The sequence below is a fragment of the Trematosphaeria pertusa genome, assembly GCF_010094035.1.
Source record: "Trematosphaeria pertusa strain CBS 122368 unplaced genomic scaffold BU26scaffold_2, whole genome shotgun sequence".
Classification (NCBI taxonomy): Eukaryota; Fungi; Ascomycota; class Dothideomycetes; order Pleosporales; family Trematosphaeriaceae; genus Trematosphaeria; species Trematosphaeria pertusa.
Genome location: NW_022987213.1, coordinates 1513755 through 1536233, shown reverse-complemented (window position 1 = coordinate 1536233; position 22479 = coordinate 1513755). Strand labels below are relative to the sequence as shown.

The 22479-nt window shown below is 49.2% G+C and overlaps 7 protein-coding genes across 7 annotated transcripts; 5 read left to right on the top strand and 2 right to left on the bottom strand.

The window, feature by feature from the left end:
- Positions 1-180: 180 nt before the first annotated feature.
- Positions 181-2335, top strand: BU26DRAFT_447375 (farnesyl-diphosphate farnesyl transferas-like protein). The gene is made up of 4 exons (XM_033824654.1): positions 181-423; positions 502-1561; positions 1620-1802; positions 1852-2335. The coding sequence occupies exons 1-4, from the start codon at positions 356-358 to the stop codon at positions 1981-1983; spliced, it is 1443 nt and encodes a 480-aa protein (XP_033689534.1). The 5' UTR covers positions 181-355; the 3' UTR covers positions 1984-2335.
- A 152-nt stretch (positions 2336-2487) lies between these two features.
- Positions 2488-4085, top strand: BU26DRAFT_514419 (eukaryotic translation initiation factor 4E). Its single transcript, XM_033827835.1, has 3 exons — positions 2488-2992; positions 3042-3113; positions 3165-4085. Exons 1-3 carry the CDS (start codon positions 2765-2767, stop codon positions 3633-3635), a joined length of 771 nt encoding a protein of 256 aa, XP_033689533.1. The 5' UTR covers positions 2488-2764; the 3' UTR covers positions 3636-4085.
- A 185-nt stretch (positions 4086-4270) lies between these two features.
- Positions 4271-6258, top strand: BU26DRAFT_583176 (DnaJ domain protein; the record flags this gene model as incomplete). Its single annotated transcript, XM_033834558.1, has 6 exons — positions 4271-4376; positions 4430-4473; positions 4550-4643; positions 4698-4752; positions 4819-5884; positions 5944-6258. 6 exons carry the CDS (start codon positions 4271-4273, stop codon positions 6079-6081), a joined length of 1503 nt encoding a protein of 500 aa, XP_033689532.1. The 3' UTR covers positions 6082-6258.
- A 671-nt stretch (positions 6259-6929) lies between these two features.
- On the top strand, positions 6930-7882 carry BU26DRAFT_514417 (kinase-like protein). Its single transcript, XM_033827834.1, has one exon. The coding sequence runs from the start codon at positions 6967-6969 to the stop codon at positions 7855-7857; it is 891 nt and encodes a 296-aa protein (XP_033689531.1). The 5' UTR covers positions 6930-6966; the 3' UTR covers positions 7858-7882.
- Positions 7883-8200: 318 nt separating this feature from the next.
- On the bottom strand, positions 8201-9510 carry BU26DRAFT_139804 (uncharacterized protein). Its single transcript, XM_033819801.1, has one exon. It carries the CDS (start codon positions 9314-9316, stop codon positions 8543-8545), a length of 774 nt encoding a protein of 257 aa, XP_033689530.1. The 5' UTR covers positions 9317-9510; the 3' UTR covers positions 8201-8542.
- Positions 9511-9579: 69 nt separating this feature from the next.
- Positions 9580-10648, top strand: BU26DRAFT_514416 (uncharacterized protein). The gene is made up of 2 exons (XM_033827833.1): positions 9580-9783; positions 9835-10648. The coding sequence occupies exons 1-2, from the start codon at positions 9722-9724 to the stop codon at positions 10415-10417; spliced, it is 645 nt and encodes a 214-aa protein (XP_033689529.1). The 5' UTR covers positions 9580-9721; the 3' UTR covers positions 10418-10648.
- Positions 10649-10942: 294 nt separating this feature from the next.
- BU26DRAFT_474809 (uncharacterized protein) lies at positions 10943-18665 on the bottom strand. The gene is made up of 2 exons (XM_033825512.1): positions 11552-18665; positions 10943-11487 (listed from the first exon to the last, which is right to left on the bottom strand). The coding sequence occupies exons 1-2, from the start codon at positions 18426-18428 to the stop codon at positions 11177-11179; spliced, it is 7188 nt and encodes a 2395-aa protein (XP_033689528.1). The 5' UTR covers positions 18429-18665; the 3' UTR covers positions 10943-11176.
- Positions 18666-22479: the final 3814 nt, after the last annotated feature.

The following is a 22479-nucleotide window of genomic DNA, read 5'->3' as shown; positions in this document are numbered from 1 at the left end:
AAGCTCGTTTGACATTATGGTGAATTCTGACCAAAATGGTTCAAGAAGATGCAAAGTGGTTGGAGGGTACGGAGATGGTGTTTGGTGCTCGGCCGGTGTTGCTCCGGAGATCTCGTAAATGTCGCGCACGGACCGCGGGCTAAAAGTGTGGAGAAAGTTCAGGTCGGGAGCACTCCCACACTTCAACTCGAACTCCGCAGATGGCCACACTTCCGCAATTCAATTGACACTCTCACCTTCCTGAAGGCATTTCCCCTTGCGCTCTCTTACCTTACGCGTCTGGGCTTCTCGGATATCCTGAAGCTGCATGTAGCTCGCCGCATACCCTCATCGCCTCCTGAAAATATTCGCAACCATGCCTAGCCCAATGAGCCTGATATACTACGCATTCCACCCCACGGAATTGCGCTCCATTATTCAATGGTCAGTTCTACAAGCTACGCGGTCTCGAACCTGCTCATTTCCCTCCACTTTGGTTATAGACATTAACCCAGCGAACAGGAAAGTCTGGCACAACCCTGTGCACGAGCGCGATGAATCTAAAGAGACCGATGCCCTCAAGCGATGCTTCTACTTCCTCGATATGACCAGTCGCAGTTTCTCCGCTGTCATTAAGGAACTGCACCCCGAGCTCCTCGTACCCGTCACCTTGTTCTACCTTGTCCTCCGAGGATTGGATACCGTGGAGGACGACATGACAATACCGCTCGAGACGAAGGAACCCATTCTGCGGAATTTCCAGGATGTCCTCGAGCAGGATGGTTGGACATTCACCGAGAATGGACCGGACGAGAAGGACCGGCAGCTGTTGGCTGAGTTCAACGTTGTGGTGGAGGAATTCAAAAAGATCAAGCCGGCGTATAAGACCATCATCAAGGATATCACTAAGAAGATGGGCAATGGCATGGCAGACTATGTGCGCAATGCTGAGCACGACACCAACGGGGTCAACACAATCAAGGACTACGAGCTGTACTGCCACTACGTCGCCGGTCTGGTCGGCGAGGGTTTGACCCGCCTTTTTGTTGAGGGTGGTCTAGCAACTACCGAGCTGCTGAAGAGGCCAGTGCTGATGGAGTCCATGGGCCAATTCCTTCAGCAAGTCAACATCATCCGCGACATTAAAGAGGATCACGTCGACAAGCGGCGGTTCTGGCCCAAGGAGGTTTGGTCCAAGCACGTGGACAAGTTCGAGGATCTATTTCAACCGGAGAACAAGGAGAAGGCTTTGAGCGCCAGTTCGGAGATGATTTTGCTCGCCCTGAACCGTGCTGACGACTGTCTGTACTATCTCGCCGGAATCAGGGAGCAGAGTGTGTTCAATTTCTGCGCCATTCCGCAGTCCATGGCCATCGCCACTCTGGACGTCTGCTTCCAGAATCACGAGCTCTTCAAGCGGAACGTGAAGATCACCAAAGGAGAGGCTTGCCAGTTGATGATTGAATCATCGCAAAACCTGCAGATGGTCTGCGACGTGTTTAAGCGGTATACTCGCAAGATCCATCAGAAGAACAATCCACACGACCCCAACTTCCTGAAAATCAGCATTGCCTGCGGGAAGGTAAGTCATCAACGGTTGTAACGTGCCTGCGAGCGACTTTTGCTGACGTACTTTACAGATCGAACAGTTCATCGAAACCATCTTCCCTTCGCAGAAGCCGCCTGTCGATGCGAAGCATAAGTCGCCGGCCAGCCTAGCGGAAGAGGCTAGGTTGAAGAAGGAGGCCGAGGAGGCCAAGTGGGACAACATCTACATGGCTCTTGCGGTCGTCTCGACCATCACCGTCATCACCGGATTGATGGTATGTTGTTCTATCTACCACGTCGTCCGCCATCGCTTACGCTATCTAGCTGTTTATTGCCTGGTTAGCGGGTGCACGATTCGACGTCGCTTTTGTGCAGTTCAAGGAGCAGATGGGGCAGCTGCTAGGCATCGGCCAGGCGTCAAACGCAACTGCTCCATCCGGCCACAGCGAACTGTAACCATGGCGGGTACACACTTTAATATCTATATGTGTATATGTAACTATAATAGCCGGCAGCTCGTCTTTCTGAGCCAGGTATGGTTCGGTACCCCTTGAATTAATACTGATATGCGGCCTCCCCGGTCGCACCACCCTTCCAGCGATCTCAAGCGCGATGTCATAGCACGGATGTCAAATTGCAATTCGGCCGCTCAATGGCTGCAGTTGTGCCGCTAGAAGTGCTTATATCGAAACGCGCCGTGCTCGGCGACGAGGCTGCTCCCGGCCTGCTCTCAATTGTGGGCTCGGCTTGGGGCAGCGGCGTGGACATTACCCTTTTCCCGATAGTTTCTTAATAAGAGCAATCCGCTATTGCGGTTCACTTGCATGATATCATCGCGACCTCCTGTTGTTTCTGATGTCAACGGTGAAACAGGAGCTAGCGTGCCAAGATCGCACGTGCTTTAGCGTCGCTCGCGGGCGGACTTTCCTTTGAAAGCACCTGCATTTTCTTCGTCGGCAGCGAACGGCGGACAAGAACGATAACACCCACCCACCGCAACCCCCTCCCCGCACCCCGACCGCTTCCACGACAAACAGCAAGCACACCGCCGCACATACGCGACTGCTCCTCTTGCTTCTTCGCCTGGCGCGAGTTCAAGAAGCCTTTCGGCGCCTAATCTTCACCCACTTTCCATCCACTACTTCTTCCGCCAACAACCACCTATTCTCTCTCGCAGTTCCGCTCGCTATCGGCACAACCCCACATCTTCTCCGCTTCCATATCCCCATCCACCACAATGGCTGACGTTGCGACGGCGCCAAATCCCAACCAGCAGGTCCCGTTGGACACGATTCCCATCTCGCCGTCAGAGAACACTTCAAGTGAAGCTAAGACGCAAGGTTCCACCAACGCTGCCTTGGAAGGAGAGATTAGGACTGTCTTCCACGATGCAGAGAACTTCAACGTCAAGCACCCCCTCATGAACACCTGGACGCTCTGGTTCACGAAGCCTCCGAGCGGCAAGGTACGCCACTCCCGCACGCTACACCTCTACTATATGCTAATAGTCGCAGGGCGACAACTGGAACGAGCTGTTGAAGGAGGTCATCTCTTTCGACTCGGTCGAGGAGTTCTGGGGCATCTACGTGAGCGCATCCCGTCTTTGATATGACTGATAGTGGCTAACGTGAGCGTAGAACAACATCACGCCGACGTCCGACCTCGCTCTCAAGTCAGACTACCACCTCTTCAAGAAGGGCGTGCGGCCGGAGTGGGAAGACACGCAGAACAAGCACGGCGGCAAGTGGGCCTTCCAGTTCAAGGACAAGAAGTCGATCAACATCGATGCGCTGTGGCTGCACGTCATGCTGGCCGCCATCGGCGAGAACCTCGAGGACGAAGACGATAACGAAGTCATGGGCGTCGTCGTGAACGTTAGGCGTGGCTTCTACCGTATCGGCCTCTGGACCCGGACCGTCGGTAAAGCTCTCCCCGGCGAGCAGGGCAAGGGCAGGACATTTGAGCAGGGCAAGGAGACTCTCACCAAGATCGGCAAGCGCTTCAAGCAGGCGCTGCAGCTCAAGGAGAACGAGGTGGTCGAGTTCTCGGGCCACACGGATGCTGCTCACGCGGGTAGTACACGTGCGAAGGCCAAGTTCGTCGTCTAAATGGCCGTGACGGGGCCGGACTGACGGCTTCGCATGTGGAAGTCTTGGGCAGATTATTAGGACGAAGCTCGGACTTTGCCTCATACTCCGCGTGTGCTCCAGTGGTCACGGCCTTGGATAGGCTTCTGGTCATTTTCTTTGGATGGGTAAAAGAGCCTTGGAAAATTCGCTCATCGGTCATCTGGTGCTTGGGTTATAGCATGGCGTCTGCATGGGGCGGCGACGGGTGTGACATTGGGTTTTTGACATGATTCACATGGCCTTGGTGGATATGGTCGAGCGCGGGAGGGAGTGGTACTGTGCTTGATAGACCTAATCTCTTAACTCGTAAATAGAGCTACGGGCAGGAGAGGATATCATCTCTGAAATTCTGAGCTGCTGGGCACGCTGAATCACCGTGCGTATTCGTAGCTTCCGCGTCACCAGCACCGAGGCGTAGCTTCGTAACTCCGGGCTTCCGCTTGGTGTTCGCGTGCTGGGTGAGATGGAGACTGGGGCTTGGCGTGATTGGTGACGTCGCTTGTGTGGCTTGCGGCGGTGCGAAAATCGACTACTTTTGCTGCCTCGCGCCCAGCACACCGCGACACTTTTCCTCCTTTCCCACACCTGCCCGCTTCGCTCCTATACCCGCAACCATGGTTGTCGATACGACTTATTACGACGCCCTACAGGTGCCGCCGACAGCGAGCGAGCTCGAAATCAAGAAGGCGTACCGCAAACTCGCTATCAAACTTCACCCTGGTAAACGGAGCAAACATAGCCAAGCGCACCATGCAGCAGCTTACCTTGGGCAGATAAGAATCCAGGCGACGAGACGGCGCACGAGAAGTTCCAAGCTGTACGTAGTTTCCCCGAATCCACGCGAGAAGAAAGTTCGGGTGGTTTGGTGGATGGCGGGGCTTACGCTGTAATAGATTGGCGAGGCATACCAGGTGCTCAGCGACGAGTCGCTGAGGAAACAGTATGATCAGTATGGAAAGGAAGGCGCTATTCCGAGCAGCGGGTTCGGTATGGATCTGTGGCAGTATCATTAGGATTTGCAGAGCGCTGACTTGCTGGTAGAGGACCCCGCCGAGTTCTTCTCCATGATCTTTGGCGGCGATGCGTTCGTTGACTGGTACGAGCCCCCTTAGCCGGACTGGAGCCCATGTATAAAGGATACTGAGGGCTAATACGTCTGCAGGATTGGCGAAATCTCGCTAATGAAGGACCTCACCAAGACCATGGAGATCTCCATGCGCGAAATGGAGGAGGAAGAGGCCGCCAAACCTGAAGCCTCGAGCTCAGCTGCCACAGAACAGACGACCGGTACGACAACCCCCGCAGAACCGACAAGCGCAGCCAAAGCCAAAGAAGCCGAGGCCGCCGCTGAAGCCGCAAAGGGCCAGGAAGGAGCGCCACCTCCAGCATACGGAGCTCCACCGCCTCCCTATGTCGAGACGCCCGCCGACTCCTCCGCTGCACCCTCACATACGCCGTCTATGTCGGGGACTAGCACTCCCCGGTCAGGCCGCGGCATACCGATTCGGCCTGCTATCATGAACAAGTCGGAGGAGGAAGCGCGGTTGGAGGCGGCAGGTGTAACGGATGCGGAGAAAGAGCTGCGGGAGAAGCAGAAAAAGAAGGGTGGCTTGACCAAGGAGCAGCGTGAAGAGCTCGCCGCATACGAGCTCGAACGCAAGAAGATCCGGGACGAGCGCGTCCAGACTCTCGCAAAGAAGCTCATCGATCGCATTTCAATATGGACCGAGACAGACAAGGGCCCGGATGTTACACAGGCATTCAAAGAGAAGACCCAGCTCGAGATTGAAAACCTCAAGATGGAAAGCTTCGGGCTGGAAATCCTACACGCGATCGGCACCACGTACCTCCAAAAATCCACCTCCTTCATCAAGTCCCAGAAATTCCTCGGCATCTCAGGCTTCTTCTCGCGAGTCAAGGATAAAGGCACGCTCGTCAAGGATACATGGAACACCATGTCCGCTGCCATCGACGCACAGCTCACGATGGAGGAAATGGCCAAACTAGAAGAGAGGGGCGGCGAAGACTGGACAGACGAGAAGAAAGCCGAGTACGAGAAGAAAGTCACAGGGAAGATCCTCATGGCTGCTTGGCGAGGTAGCAAGTTCGAGATCCAGAGCGTGCTGCGCGATGTCTGCGACGTGGTGCTCAACGACAAGAAGGTGAAGCTGGAGAAGCGGATAGAGCGCGCACAGGCACTAGTCCTGATGGGCGAGATGTTCCAGAAGGTATGTCCAGCTTTCCTCGTTCTGTTATAGATCCGGGTGGCTAACGTAATGTCTCACAGGCGGAGCGCGACCCCGAAGAAGAAGGCGACTTTATGGCCTTCGAGCAGCTCATGGCTGAGGCCGCGGCGAAGAAAGAAGAATCTAAACGCGACCACAAGCACGACAAGAAGAAGAACAAGGAAAAGGAGAAGGCATGAGTTCACTTCTCCCCTGAACCCTTGCCTTGCATCTCCTCTCCTAACGAGCATCTCTTATCTTTCATGATATCCATAGATTCTTCATTCCGGCAGCGTGGGATCGAGCGGGGACGTTGCTAATGATGTTTTTGAGAGCAGATTGATTCTGGCATGGGAGATTCGGATATGGAAGATTGAAAGCGCGTGTGAACGCCGTGGGGTTCTGGATCACCAAGAATCGGTGGAGCCAGTGTGGGGATGTGTGGTATGGACGACCAGAGCTTCGAAGAAGCTGCTCAGTTTTCATCTTAGCGTTCTCATTGCATGGCTTTGGTTCATGGATGGGTTTTTGGCGGCCAATGCATCATATCTCCGCTTCTTTGCGTGAACTCAAGCCGGTATTGCTGGGTAGCGTCTTGTTGCGCCGACAGCGGCGATACTAGAAGGCATCGGGAGCGGACCAACACTAACTCTGCTAGTTATGCACAGGTCGTAGAAGCAAAACGGATAGGATACAATACTGAACCGGCTCACGCAAGTATCAGCTAAGCGTCGCAGAACACAATTTTCTCTAGCCTGCAGCTCCCGTTCGCCAGGTTGAACTCCTGCCACTACGTACGCAATGCACACCGCTCCCGACTACAGTCTCGTCCACTGCCACCCCTACCTCTAAATCATCGCTTTGCTCCGCCCAACATGCACTAAATGGCATTCCTCGAGATATGTAGTATTTTTGAGAAGCATTGCTAAAGGATAGGAGAGTCCCATCCTGGCGCAGCCGCCCACGTCGTTATATCATGCAGCTGAGTCATCACCAACTTCGACCCTTTGCTCGGATAGAATCTAAACACCACACACTTCCTTTATCACTAGCAACAGCAAGAACGTACTACTCGGCTCTTTGCGATGGACCCTTTCGAGTTCCGACCTTGGTATCCAACGGGAATCCGCGGTTTCGTTGCCGCCGGTGCGAGCAACTTCATCGCCCTCTTCGACGATGACAGTGTCCTCAAATTCCCACTTGTACCCCCAGAGGAGAAAGATATCTATATAGCTAAAGGCATGGAATACCGCAGGAATGTCAGAAAAGCCGCGGTCAAAGGTCTCGAGGTCGAACAGCAGATACTCCAAGAATTGGGGCAGCATCCAAGAATAGTTCGTTTCGTGCGGAAACATGAAGACGGCCTGCTACTCGAATATCTGCCAAACGGATCAGTTGAGAGATATCTACGAAACGTCGCTCCCGCCACGTCATTGGCCCAAAGATTAAAATGGGCGCGCCAGGCTGCAGAAGGCCTTGCGTATATCCACGCGAAGAACGTTCTTCACTGCGATTTCAGCGTCGGCAATCTCCTTGTCGACAACGACTTGTCGATTAAGCTCTGCGACTTCCAAGGAAGACTTCTAGGTCCTAGTGGGGCAGTCATTCTCAATGGCGGGGCCGCTGAAAGTACCATGTCTTCAATGCCACGGGCGGATCGGAACCACTGCGACCGCAAAACAGATATATTTGCCTTCGGAACGGCGCTCTACTTTATGGTGACGGGAAAGCCTCCTTTTCCTGACCTGGACACCATAGATGACAAGGACGAGATCCGCAGACGATTCGAATGCCGCGAGTTCCCTTCCTTGGACTATCATCAAGGGGGTGATGTAGTGCGCAAGTGCTGGACGGGCGGCTACGAATCTGCTACTGAGATTGCGCTTGACCTACGGGAATTGGAAAGAGTGGGACGTGACACGACCGCAGCGGGAGCCTGTTCGCGTCCATCAGGATGCTGGACCGGTTCTTCCTAGCTTGCGAATCGCGGAATTCAAGGAGCAATATGATCTATTTTTATCAGAAGCAAAAGGATCACCTACTGCTCATGTAGGATAATATCCTATATATATATATCCGCTGACGATTTTGCATGCGCGGACTCATGGCCTGCATCCACTGTGGTGCACAGACGACAAACTAGTCACATCACCGATCAAAAGCTTCGTTGAGGACTTCTCTCTCATGAAATTTGGAATGATTCACGGGTGTCTACGTCTTCTTCTGTTCAAATCAACGCGCCATACTCCGCTTTACTACGATTTCTCCAGTTCAGAAGCCAACCGTGAGACCTGCTCGTCCATTGCCTAACTCCGCTAACTGCCTACCACGCAGTTAACTCAGTGACACGTGATCTCGGGATCAAGCTAAAGGTTCTGGAACGAGAACCTCACGGCGCTGAGGAAGTCGTAGGCGTACTGGAGGAACCGGGCGTGCGCGTTGCGGCGGCAGGCAGAGAAGCCGCGGAAATACGCAGCACAGCGACGCGGGCGAAGAGGCTCTTCCACCGGACAATCCGAAGGCACAGGGAGGCTGCACTAGGAGGCGTTCCTCGACGACAGCGACAACTCGTGGGAGGTGTCCAAGTACCTAGATTCGCAGGCAAGGAGCTCGTTCGTCAGATTGCGACCAATCCAGAATGCGGAGACGGAGGGAGAGGCGTTACTCATCCCTTCCTCTCTGTCCTGGCGCTAGTACACTTCTCTCACAACATTCGTCGGGCGACCTTTTTCGTTTCTTTCCGGTCCCCCTAAGTACCTCTTGGAGCGTGTTGCGCTGAGCGCCTAAAATTTGCTGGGCGGATGAGATTGCTGCTGCCGTCGCACCGCGTCCACGCTCCGCTAAAATCTGGCCAGACACGGACAATATCTCGTTAATGGACTGCAGGTCTGCAATTTGAGTCGCACTCAGCGCGCATTGCCCGCCTAGGAGGTCCCTCTCAGCCCCGATTACTCGTGCCATGGCCTTGACGAGAGGAAGGTGGACAGATTCGCTTTTCGTAAACCACACGGAGTGGCCCGCATCCGCATTCTCGGTCTTGTAAAGACGATTAAGGGTTTCTGCACGCCGTCGGGCTATCCGAAGAGGTCTTGTTGAAGTCGGCGCTGGTTCTCGACTGGCGTTCCAGTCAACCTTTGGTAATGGGTATTTGCCCTGGCTGTAGAGAGTCCACGCTTCTAGCTCTTGTATTGGCATTTCGACAATAGCTTTTCTCGTGGCATCCCTTTCCGGATTTGCGGATGCCTTGTAGTGTGTCACGAGCGCCACGCTTTGTCCACGGCGAACAGCCTCCGCTAAGGCCGTCATCTTTCGTTGAAGAACGGCGATCGAGTCACCTCTGTGGGGAATGGCCAAGCTGTCAGGGTGGCTGCTAAACGCAGCGCTGGTGGGTCTGCTTGCGTCTTCCATTGTTTCGACCCTTTTGGAATGGGCCATACCGAGTCCGTCGTAGGTATGGATTACCGAAATTTCGTTCTTTCGACGACGCGGCGACGGCTACTTTTCAATATATATAGAAAAAGGGTTGTATTATGTGCTTTGGAGGTTATCTTTGACTCATGAACTATTGATCGAATCGTGGGAATAGATATTGATAGCTCAGAGCTGAGGGGCAACGCTACCCCGCACCAATGGTGGCAGTTAACGTAGCACATCTGCGGTGTGACCAGCGCTGATGATGGCGGCACTACCAACAGACCCTTTATCTCACGAATGAATCAAACGATACCATCGCTCTTGCACCGCGGCCGTTCTCATCTCTCAGAGAACCACAGGTCTTAGAATCGCCCACTAACCCTGCGATTCTATCCCCGTGGTTGGTGGATCGACACAACACACGTCATGGCAGGGTTACCGCTCGACAACAGTCCGTCGGAAGAGTCTAAAAAGTCCAAGTTCTCGCAGTATGTATCCTTCTGTCACCTCTCGCACGGCTCCGTCCTTATCTTGAACAGGTTTCTTACCTCCTCCGTTATAGCAGTCACTGTGGCCAAGTCGAAAACATTCTACCTGCATTCGGACCTTCTAACCGCAGAATCACAAAGATTCTCCAATAGCCTGACGGGAAAGTTCATGGAAGCGGAGGCGAGCGCTATTGAGATAGAGGATGAGGATCCCGACCTCTTCGGATTCTTCGTCGAATACCTGTACCGCGACCGCTCCGTCCTGTCCCGCGAGGTCCAGCACTACTCCGAATACGTGACCCTAGCGCGCTTGTATGCCATGGGAGAACGCCTCATGGCACCGAAACTCCAAACCTATTCTCTTTGGAGATTCGCGCAATCGTTAGCGAGCAACACGTTCATTTCAGAAGAGAGCATCTGTGAGCTGCTTCGGATTGCGTGCACAGAAATCACTGAGCGAGCGAGCGAGGACCCAATGAGGGCGCAGATATTCTGGTACCGGGGGGATAAAAATCACCAGCCTCCAGAAACTCCACATGTTCCGTCAATTGCTGTGCGACATTCCCGACTTGGGGAAGCAACTGTGCCTGTGCGTGCAACAAAGCCAACCGAAAAAACCGGCCATGCCGAATGAAGTTCAATATCAGAGATTTGCGCCGGAAAGCGAGTACGGCCTGCAACACGCCCCAGAGACTACTCCAAAAAGTTAGATAGTCGATGGCTACTGTGGGATGCAAGCTTGCAGCGGCATGCAGGGAGAGGAGAGGAAGACAGGATGGCTACGTGCAAGCTCGCCACTGCGGCAGATATTCCTGAGGATGTGTAGTCGGCTATTATGGAGCGTAGAAATGGGAAAGTCTTAGGAGATGGTTAATCTGAACCAAGTAACAGTGAATATTGTACGTTGACACAGTAGAAGCTATTTCTGCTGATGCTATCAATAGTCTAGTGGGGGCGCTAAATGTAGCGAATCTTCCTAGGTCCCAGTGGAGTGGAGGTGGCAGCTCGACGTCAGCCTTGGTTGCTTCTTTTCCCCTACTTTGCAGGATCGGCCCTCTAATATATTTTCCATTGTCGCGTTACAGCTTAAACTTTTGGTATAAAGAGGAACTAGCCACGAGTCGTGGGTCGGGCCGTCCGTAATAAGTACGGAAAATTTGCGGACAGACAGATATTGCATTACAGTATAGCAAGGCCAGCCGATGAGGCCGTGGTGTATCTAAAAGCTCATATACCCAAGACCCGCTCCAATGCTATTCCAGCCGAGAGGTCCGTTCATGCCATGATGCATCCCGTACCAGTCGAAGGAGCCCCAACGCCAAACTCCAGCGCTATGCTTCCCAAAAAACATCTCACCCCATCTCCTCCCATCATCGTCCACCATCTATATGTTCTATATCCGACTTCCCTCCGCCTTCTCCTGCTCGCCGCCCTCAATCTCCATGATCTGCCCGCCTCCCGCTCTACCCCCAGCCGCCATCCCCGCGCCGGGCTCCAGCATTACCGTTCTCCTCCCTGCGCCCACGCCCACCACTCTTCCCGCAAACTGGTGCCAGCAATTCGGCGCCTGGAGTATGTACTTCTCCATCGCGATGCGGAAGCGATTGCGGTAGTCCTTTGGGGAGGTGATGGTGGGTTTATTTTTGCCGCGGTCTTTGATCCAGGACTCGAGCTTTTTGTCCCAGGTGTAGGTGCGGATGCAGTCTGTTAGTGGGATTAGTATGTGCAAAGAAAAAAAGTAAGGGGGAGAGGGGGGAGGCAGGCTTACCGATGATTCCGACGATGATTTCGTGGTTTGTATCGTCGAAGCCTGCCATGAGACTGTAGTCCATGACATTATTCTGCGAGAGGAACAGCGTGTCGTTCCACACGCTCGCCTTGAGCAATTTCTTCGTATGCTCGCGGACGAAAATGGGCGTCTCGCTGTAAATGATATCGACGAGGTTTTCATCGAGCAGCACCTCGTCGCGCTCGCCCGTGGACTGGATTTTGCGATTGCGCATGCTTCCCTTAAGGTCGTATCTCCGGTTCGGCTCGCGGTCGTAGAAAAGATTCTCCATAACCAGCATAAACCAGTCAAAGTCTCGCCCGGTCGGCGTCTTGATTTGGACCTGGAACAAGCCGAACATCTTGGCGATGACAGACGGCAGGCCCTTAAATAGGTTTTGGTGCGTGAAGGCGAAGTAGTTAGGTGCGAACCGGAAGAAAGCGCCGACTTCGATGGGGGACAAGCTCTTGAGGACGAAACGATCATCGAGTGTTTTGAGGAAGATGGATTTTGACTTCCCCCCCTTGGAGTCCCATTTCGAGCAGCGGGACAGCGATTCGACGAAGCGGTCTGCGACGCCGCATTTGCGGCGCAGCGCGTCGAAGGACTGCGCGTAGAAGATTTTGCATTGCGCTTTGACGCCGCGGTTGGTGAAGCCGTACCGGATGTTTGTGTTCTTTTCGTGCAGCAGGTTACGCTCGATTGAAGCCTCTGAGCCTTCTAGGCCGCCGACGCTTTTCTCAGAGAAGGTGGGGTCTGCACGGAAAGATTGTAGCTTAACCAGGTAGTCCGGGCTTGAGAGTGCGAGGGCGATGATGGAGCTTGGCTCGTCTTCTCGAACAATGATGTCCGAATCCTCCCAGACATGCTCAATCTGGGCGAAGGGATAATCGAGTGGTACCCATCCGCTGGCAGAGCGTTCAGACCAGAAGCTTGTCAGCATCTTCACCAGAGTGTTTTTCTCATGCTTCGGCAGCTCTAGAGAGCTTTCCAGCTGCGACTCGGTCATGGAAAGGAGCTGGGAGCTGGCAATGCTGTCCGGTAGGGGCAAATCCTCTGGCGCAACCTCAGCATCGCTTGCTTCATTCTCGATGTCTGAGGTAGGGTGGCTCGGCGTGGTAGGCTGATCCTCGCTCTCATTCGGACGAGTCGCATCTTTCTGATGGCGCTCTTCTACTGGGGAGTCAGAGGCTGTGGTCGCCCCAGTTGTCTCCGTAAAAGCGCTATCGCCAAGCGTACTGTTGTCCGTGCTGATGCGTGTAGATGAACCTGGCTGAAGATCCTCATCAGATGGATTATGCTCCTGCACAGCTTCGTGCACATCCTTGTACACCTCAACAATAGGTTTTGACGACGCTAACGGATAAGCACGCGCCCGTCGATTCCGTTCGTTCCGCCGCTCACGCATACGCTCTTTCTGGAATTCTCGCGAAAGTTGTTCGAAGTGTTCTGCCAGTTTTGAGACTTTGGAAGCCTCCCTCTGTGTCCGGAACGGGACGGAGCGAGGAATCTTGGAGGTCGACTTTGTTTGCTTGAATGCACCCAGCCCTAGTCGCTCGGACATCCGTTCAATTGCCTTTGCAGACTCGCCCATAACAAGCTTGGGTGATTCGGGCCCGGCATTAGTCAAGGCAACGGGAGAAGGGCTTGGGTGCTTCGGAATACCTCCGGGCTGCGACTGTGTTCGTATCAGTCCACCTGGCCTCACTGGGGCCCCCGCTTCACGCCGGATGGTATCAACGAGACGCGGAATCTTGCTTTCCAGTATGCCGCCAGATGAAGGTGCGGGTGTCGGCGAGGATGGCATATTTTCGATGGCGTCAACAATACTCTTGTCGATAGGGTTAACCTTGGGGTGGGCGATGGGCGTAGGGGATCCCGGTTCGGGCAAGGTCGACTCTGCAGAAAGGGTGGGTGTCTTCAGAAGCTGTTCCTCTTTGATAGTAGGATTATCCGGGAAACTGGAAGAGACAGCAAGATCTAAATGGCGGACGTCCTCCCTTTCCAATGCCTCGATAGGTGTCTGTATCGGCAGTTCTGGTTTGGGGGTGGACTCGGGAACAACTAGAGGTTTTTCAGATGGCGTATCTGGTTGGGTCTCGGCCGGGTGATTGCCATTTGACTGATCTTCTTTCACCACGGAATTCAACATGTCCCGCGCACGTTCCGGCGACATATCTGAAGGCATAGGTGCCAACGTAATGGGCTCCCCTTTCTCGTTGAGCATAGATTCTTCCACGCCCGACTCTGCTCCCTCTTCAACCGAGGTCAACGAGGAAGTCGACTCGTCACGCTCCAGGAAAAGCTTCTTGAGCTGGAGAGTGGCAAGGCGCCTTATGTCTTTCTCTGACGGGAAGAATTGATGCTCGAAATCGGTGAAGGTTTCGTCCCATGCAATTGCCTTCTCCTGGATAGCACGGATAGCTCTGTTCATGGGAATAATCTCGTAGTACTTTGAGCTCAGATACTTCTCTTGAAGCTTCCGCCTTAGCCATTCATGCTCCTCATTAGCCCGCCTCATCAGCTTCTCTACCTCAGCTCTACATGGTTCGACTTTCTCAGGGATGACACTCTCGACATGAATGCTCTTGATCCTCGAACGTACGGATACCATAAATCGGTCTAGTCGTTCCTCAATCTTCAGGAATTGGTCGTTCTTCAGCTTGAGATCGCTGTCCACTTTCCACGTCACAATTGGTCGCGGCACAATGACCTCGTAGAGTGGCACTGGGTCATACTGAATGCGGAGAGCAACATTGTTGGACCCAAAGTATCGCACATGATTCTTATGGATATCATGAGGGCAGAGATCCGCTCGTGGATGAAGCTCGCTACTCCAGAAGGTCAACTCCAGGTACTTCGCGAACGAGTATTTCCAGGTATTGTCTGACATGGGGATGACCTGGGTCTCCTGGCCGCAGATCCGACAGCAGCTCCACATCAGGATGGTGTTGTGTAGGCCTTTGAGCTTTGCAGGGCACTTTTGCACGATGACGCTCATCTGCCCGTTTCCGTGAACGTATTGTCGTGAATGGTCGAGCATTCTCCGATTGCATCCGTCAACCTCGCAGAGCATGTTTGCCGAATGACAAAGATCCTCAACGTATTGGCCCAAGGTGCAATCAGGAGTAAAGCCATCATCAAAGTCGTGCTCTTGGTAGAAGTTAAGAGCGATGATCTCGGGTCCAATACAGGGCGTGGAATTTGCCGTGTTGACGACGCTATAAAGGACGGCAATTCGTTGATGGTTAAAGGGGTCAAACAAATCCATGTTGGTTGCCAGGTACGCTTCCCATTGCCTCTTCTGTGTCTTGTAGTTGTGCAATGCTTTGTCATATTCGGATGCGTGGACCGCATGCAAAAACTCACGGACCTGTTTGGACGCCTTCTCGACCACGACATGCACCATTTCCGGTTGAACCAAATCGAACTTCTGGGGTTGTCCCTCAACTTCTTCTTCGCTCGTGTTATACTGATCCCGTAACAGTTTCAAGTAGTCGAGCTTTTTCTCGTATTCGCGAGCCTGGTTCAGCAGATACGGCTGCATGAATTTGACGAATGGTGAAGCAGAGAGGATCTTGGTGCGATGGCTCTCTACCATCTCACTATAGTAAGAAGGTGCCGGCGCATCTTGTCGAATATGTGGACGTTCACCGGCGGCTGCTGTGCTGTTCTCTGTGTCTGGAGCGGAAGTTGTTGAGGTCGTCAGGGGTTCCATTGGTGGTTTGGTGCCTAACTCCTTGCACTCGTTCTGCTGATGGTTGGAGGCCAAGGTTCCGCTACTGGATATAGCGGGGATCATGACAAACTCGTCACGCATGAGACAGGTCTCCAACTTGAGGTTGTACACCACGTAGCACATGAATTCCGTAATGCGCTTTAAGCGCGCCAGGTAGTTTGTCTCTGCACCTCGCAGGACTATTGTGCATCCCAAGTCAGGTTGACATCCAGAGAGGTAGATGTAAGTGCGCTTCGCATTCTTGTGCACATAAGTCTTAACATCGAAGCTGCCGCATCGCCCTAGGCGAGAGGGATCGGCGAGTTGGTCGACCGAAGTGACTGGTCGAGACTGAGTACACCTTGCTACCGCGTTCAACACGGTTTCTTTGACGTTGTAGACGACAGCGATACCGGCTTGTTCAAGGAACTCGAGGGCAAGGCCAGAAACGTTGCGCTGCACAAGCAGGACGTGAGGCCGCAAGGCCGCTATCCGGCCGACTAGATTGCGGAGGTATTCTCTCTCCTGCGCAATGACCGGCTCTAGACTCATGAAATGCGTTTGGTGGCGCGCATACTCGATTGCGAAAGTGATGATGATGATCCTAGGGTCAGGTATAGTGCGTGGCATGCTCTTCAGCGCAATATTCTTCGTAAATACCACGCCAGAGACGTACGAAGTGTCGCGCGGCTTCCCCCCGGGAATCTTCTTCAGCTTGATGTAATGCCGAATATCGATGTCATCGCCTCTATGCAGGTCCGGATTGACATCATCGGTACACTGTAAAAATATCGGGACCAACGCCTTTTCCCAACTAGATACGTGCGCAATGCCGGCATCCTGCAGCATCTGCTTTAGGAGCTTCCGTACGTGTTCGAGACTTGCTTGATTTAATTCCACGTTCGGAGCGTTTCCCCCTTGCATAGAGGCACTGCGAGTGATTTTCGAACCCGATGGAGGCGTCGGAGAAGGCTGAGGTTGGGGTGACGTAGGTTGCGTAGCACTTCCGCCAAAGCCAGCCCCGAAAGGTCTTAAGAGGCTGTTGCTCTTGGAGCGGCGTGGTGAAGGTCGATGAGCGACACTGCTCACACTGAGGTTCCTTCTTCGAGGATGTCGGTTGGTGTGGCGGCTCGTAATACTTGCGTTGTCGGCGTCTCGAGCATGGCCTCCGCCGATGACACTCCTCTCGCCTCTAGACTTTCCCTTTCTCATTGCCGCTAGCAGCCCCCCGAGCCCGCCCTTTTCACTGTCCATGCTTGTGTGCGACGGTGAATCTCCCCTAAGAGTAGCAAAGATACTTGCTTGCTCCTCCTCGCTTGAACCCTCATCGGACATGAAAGGTGCGAGATCCGGGTCGATGATATTATCATGGTGGAATGCAGGGAGCGCGGACCGACTGCGGGGACCTTCTGTATCGTACTGATGGAAAGGTGCTCGGTCCTCATATCTAACATTCCGCATGTGCTGATGCCGGGAATGGTGACGTTTGTGGCTTGACGATCGCGGCCTTCCGCTTAGCGACCGTAGAGACCGAGACGAGCTTGGTCTTGCCAGAGTAGGAGGGGCAACCTCGATAACGGCCGACCTTCGCTTCTTTTCGCTGCCAGCCTTTCTTGACATGGGGATGCTGATAGTCGGGGTGCCGATTTTAGTATGGTCGCTTTCTGAAGGATCGAATTGTCCCGCCTCTAGGTCCTTTTCATCTTGATCGTAGATAGACGCTTGGTCACCATCATCACTACTGTAGACCGAGGAGTCGTCATCGTTGCCGTAGATGAGGGCCTCGCATGGTTTGCATACGCGAAGGGTCCCCGACTGGCCGAACATCTTGCCAGATACCAACGATGTACATTTCGCGTCAAAGATTTGCCCACATGTGCGGCAGTGGTGTTTCCGCCTGAAGGTCGAGAAGGCATCACCGCAATTGAAGCAGTCCTTTGCATTCTCGTCCCTCATCCAAAACTCTCGATCGAGTATCTTTCGCCGCATTTGCGAGAACGCGTTATTTGGTAGGTTGCTAGGAGATTTGACGGCACGCTGGATCTCCTCGATAGGTGCGACAGTGGAATTCCGTACAGTAGTCGCCGTAACAACGGAACTCAAGCCATCCGAGGATGACGCCCTTGAAGGATAGCCGGGTAAATGTGACGGGCCAACCTGTACCAAGGGGGGACGTTGTGGTGCGGGCGCGAGGACGGTCGTTTGTCCGTTGACGGTGAGACGTGGAGCCTCGGTCGACTCGGAGCCGTTGTCGGAGCGATCCCTTGCGCCCTTCAGCGAGGACGAAGCGGATTTGTATTGGTTGTCTGCTCGGGAATTGACCTTGGTAAGTGCATCGTTCGGAGAATCCAGTGAAAAGGCAAATTTGGCATTGTCATTCGCAAACCCACCGCCCTCGACTACGACCAAATCATCCTCTGTGGTGTCACTCTCCTGGCCCATCAAGTCTAAATCCCCCCTCTGCTGTCGAAAAGGCCCTTCCCGGCCCTGAGCGTATCGCATGATGTCTTTGCTGTTGGGCGCAGAAGCCAACCCAGTCGACGAGTTGCTCTTCGAAGGTTGCCCGGAAGCGGAGGTGCGATGGGCTGTTGAAGCGATGCTGACCGGGCTCTGAGCAAAGGCGTCGTCGTCTGTGGGGGCTTTCGCAGGATCGAGACTGGGCGCTATTGACGGTCTGGAGCGGGTCGTTGCGACGGAGGATTTGGAACCGCTCAGCGAAGGCTTTGTGGACATGGCAGAGCTTGAAACGGTCGAGTCTCGCGACGGCGGGGGAGGATGATCGGGGAAGCTTGCTACGAGAGGCGACTGCAACCTCGAGGATGGCACAGAAACCACAACGGGCGACGAGACGGCTGTGCCCGCCGAACTCTTGCTAGAGTTGCCCGTTTTCGAAGCTGCTTTATTCTTCGCTCCCCCGCCAGGGCCATCGTCAGAGGGCTCCACGCCAGCTTCTTTCACGCCTCCGACAGAGGCCTTTATTCGGCTGTATAGGCCGCTCAAGCCGCCTTGGACCAGCTCTATGCCCTTGGCTTCTCCAGCGGACGAAGAGGCAGGTGGGGCGGTTAAGTCGTCGAACGTGGTTAGAGCATCCGAGTGCGATGCCGTGGCATGCATCTGGTGGAGCGTCTCGTGCAGAGAGCCCCGCGAGTCTCTAGCCATGGCTGCTGCACTGGACGAACCGGGGCGGACGATGGTGGTAGGGCACGGCGAGCCGAGGAAAGGGATCGGAGCGGAGGCAGTGGCGGTCAGTGAGGAGCAGCATCAGGTTTGGTCTGCAATGTGGATCGAGTCCTGCTGCGTGTTATAGGTCATCGCAAGGCAGCCGTTCAGTGTTCGGCGGATGTACGCGGTGCAGAAGGTTTGTAGGTTCCGCTGGTTTCGAATGACGGATGGCGCTGGACTGCAGCGAATAAGCAGACGTCGGGGCCCGTGGCGAGGGCGCGTAAGGGCTAAGGCAGCAGGCGCGCAGGTTTTACCGTAGTAATCCCGCAGAAATACTAAATATTACTTAGTTACGTAATACTAAAAATTTTATACTATAACGTATTCTACTATTAAATATCTTATATAACGTACTTAATAAGTAAACGTCTTAGATAAATAAACGCTCTAAAAATACTAAGTATAAGAATTAATAAGTTTTTCTTAAATAACTAAGCGAAACCTTAATATTTTTCTATAAAAATTTAAATATATATAGAGCTATACTATATACACCTTCTATTAAATTTATACTATATATTTTCTATTATATAAGCTTAAGATAAGCCTTTTTCTAAAAGTAGCTATTCTTAGAGTTTAAACCTTATAAGTACTAGTAGACCTTTATAATAATCTATAAAACTTTAAAGATATATTATATACTATAGTATAAAGCCTTCTATAAAGTTTAGTAGTCTAGAAGTATATAGCTATAAAGATATTAAAGAAAGAATCTAAAAAGTATCTACTTTTAAATTTATTCTAGTAGCTTATCTTTTTCTAACTATAATTAAGGTTTACTATTATATATATACTTATATAGTTATATAGTAATAGTTTATTAAGTTTTATAGTCTAATATATTATATTTATATAGATATTTTATACTATAAGTTAATATACTTATAGTAGAACTTTTATCTTAAATAGTTATTATATTAACTATAAAGAAAGTATAACTTTATATATAGCTTTTATTATAGTAATAGAATAAGGTATAAAGATAATATAGTATATTTATTAGTAATATCTATCTATTTCTAGAAGAAATCTCTAGGCTTCTTATTAGAAACTCTTTAAGCTAATACCTCTAGTATTACTAAGCTAAACGCTACTAAACTTTATAGAAGACTTTATACTATAGTATATAGTATATTCTTTAAGTTTTATAAATTATTATAATGTACTTTATTATTAAACTCTCTATATTATCGAACTCTCTACAATTTCTTAGCAACAAAAATTAACGAAAATTAACTCGTTTTTCTTAAATAACTAAGCAAAACCTTAATACTTCTCTATAAAACTTTATAGATATATTATTTATAGTATATTACACCTTATATTAAAGTTATACTAAGATATATTATATAATTAAAAAGCTATACGTATTTAACTAACTTTTAAGAAAAATCTAGTTTACTTCTAGTTAGTACTATTATATCTCTATAATATTATAACTTTAGATAGATTAGATAATCTTTAAATAACTACGTAACTACTAGTTCTAATTAAGACTAGTAGTCTTAGCGCCTCTATCTTCTTAAAAGCGCGCTCTCTCTATACTTTCTTTTTCTCTATCTAATATTTTTAGTAATAGCTAATAATTAACTTAATTCTTAAGACTCTTAATAGCTTTCTTATAGTATACTAGACTACTATCTTATAGCTATAATAAGCTATTAGCTATAACTAGCTATAACTATATATAATAGTAACCTATATAATAGTAACTTATATAACTATACTAATTAAATACTACTTATTAAGCTAACTAGTAGATAACTCTAAATATAGTTTATAAGAACCTATATCTAAACTTTATAAAAGGCTTAGAGGCTATAAAGGCTACTCTTAAAGCTAATTGTAATTAATTCTAGTACTCTAGAATTTCTAGTAGTTTTCTCTACGTTAGCGTAATAACTAGCACGATTAGTAACCTATAGAATACGTAGACGTCTATCTAGACTCTAGGCGTAGCTTTATAAGAGGTTAATAACTTATAGAATCTAGATAATCTTAACTATATACTTCTAGAAAATTTACGTAAAGATATATACTTTTCTAAAGCTTTATCTCTCTATAAGATTACTATTAATAAGCGTATAATAACTATTTCTAATAATACTAAGAACGTATATAATAAGAATAAGCCTTCTATAGTAGATAGTAAGTTATAAGACTAGTAATAGAACTTTTACTATTAGTTTATTATTAATATAGCCTCTACTACTAAAAATATATACTTCTAACTCTTTTTTAATCTAGAGAATAATAATTAGCTCTATCTATACTTAGAGAAGTTAAAAACTAGTTAGTAGAAGCTATTAGTAGATATCTAATTTATTAAAGAATTTAAGAATATAGTTAATAAATTTAGTAATATATATAATAGTCTAGTTTAGAGATTTACCTTAGGTTACGTAATCTTATTACGTAATCTAGCCTAGCGTCTTAGCGCTTAGTATCTCTATATATAGCGCCTCTTAGAGCCTTTTCTCTACTTCTTACCTTTAGATAGCTAAATTTAACCTAACCTACTCTACTAGCACCTCTTATTCTTATAGCTTATAGAGACAGTACTACCTATAGCTAACTTATCTAGCTAGGTGTTTAGAGATGCTTATAGCAGTAGAGATTACAAACCTAGCCCTTATATTATCTAAAGGTTAATACCTCTTTAGCTAGAGACAGTAGCATAATATCTAGCTAAACTAAGTAGCCTTATTAAGAAGCGTTTACTAATAGCTAATACTAAGAATTAGAGCTATAAAAGCCTAGTTACTTACCTAGAGAATTATAGCTATAAGAGCTCTAATTACTTATCTCTTTAGTACTATATAAGACTACTAGTAGATCTAGTTAGTAGTAGAAAAATACTAGTACTAAGCTAAAGAGAGCTATTAAGAGCTCTATATATAGAAGAACTTCTATAGAACTTCTACGTATAAAAACTCTCTCTCTTTTATAAATTACGAAAAATTAATAATTCTCTACTTTGCTAGTAGAGCTAACTATCTCTCTACTCTACTAGTAGAACTAATAACCTACTACTCTACTAGTAGCTAAATACCTCTTCTCTTTACTTCTTTCTTAATTAAAAAGCTAAATAAATTTAAATACTATAAGAGAACTCTTATAAAGCTAATCTAGAGATAGAACCTTAGCCTTATAATACCTCTTTACTCTAATAGTTTTTAAATCTAGAGTAGTAAACCTACTAGTAGAATATACTAATTAATATTTCTATTATAAAAACTCTATTTAGTAATATAACGTAATAACTAATAAGAATTAAAATAATAACTTTAACTAGAAGCTTATAAAACTCTACTAGAGCTTAGTAATACTAGAGCTATTATTAGCCTTAGGTTTATATATACTCTCTACCTCTACTAAAGAGCTTTAAGAGCTCTTTCTAGAAACGCTAGCTAAAATTATTAATAAAATAGTTAGCTAATTATATATATAATAGGTATATAAATAATAAATCTATATATATTACTAGATTACTACTAACGCTCTTACTAAGAGAGATAATATATACGCGAGATATTAGATATAGGCTACTACCTTAGCTAAAAAAGACGCTAAAATCTAGTAACTATAAGCGTAATTAACTTACTCTAAAGACTAGATACTATCTACTATACTAGTTTAACGCGTAACGCGTTTCTCTATAACACTAATTATACGTAATTTAAGCGCGTTACTACTAGAGAATTTAATCTTAGGTTCTTATCTCTCTATATACTAGCTAGCTATACTTCTAGTATTATAAGCGTAGAAGAGCTAACTAATACGCTCTACTAAGTTTCTAGATTTACTCTTATTATTAGATAGTAAGAGTATTACCTTTAAGTAGTAGAGAGATAGCTTATATAATAAACTTTAAGTAAACTAGAATTAGTATACTAGAGATACGCTAGAGAATACTAAGAAAACTATTATTACCTATATCTATACGTAAACTAAAGAAGATGTATACTAGACTCTATTAGTAATACTA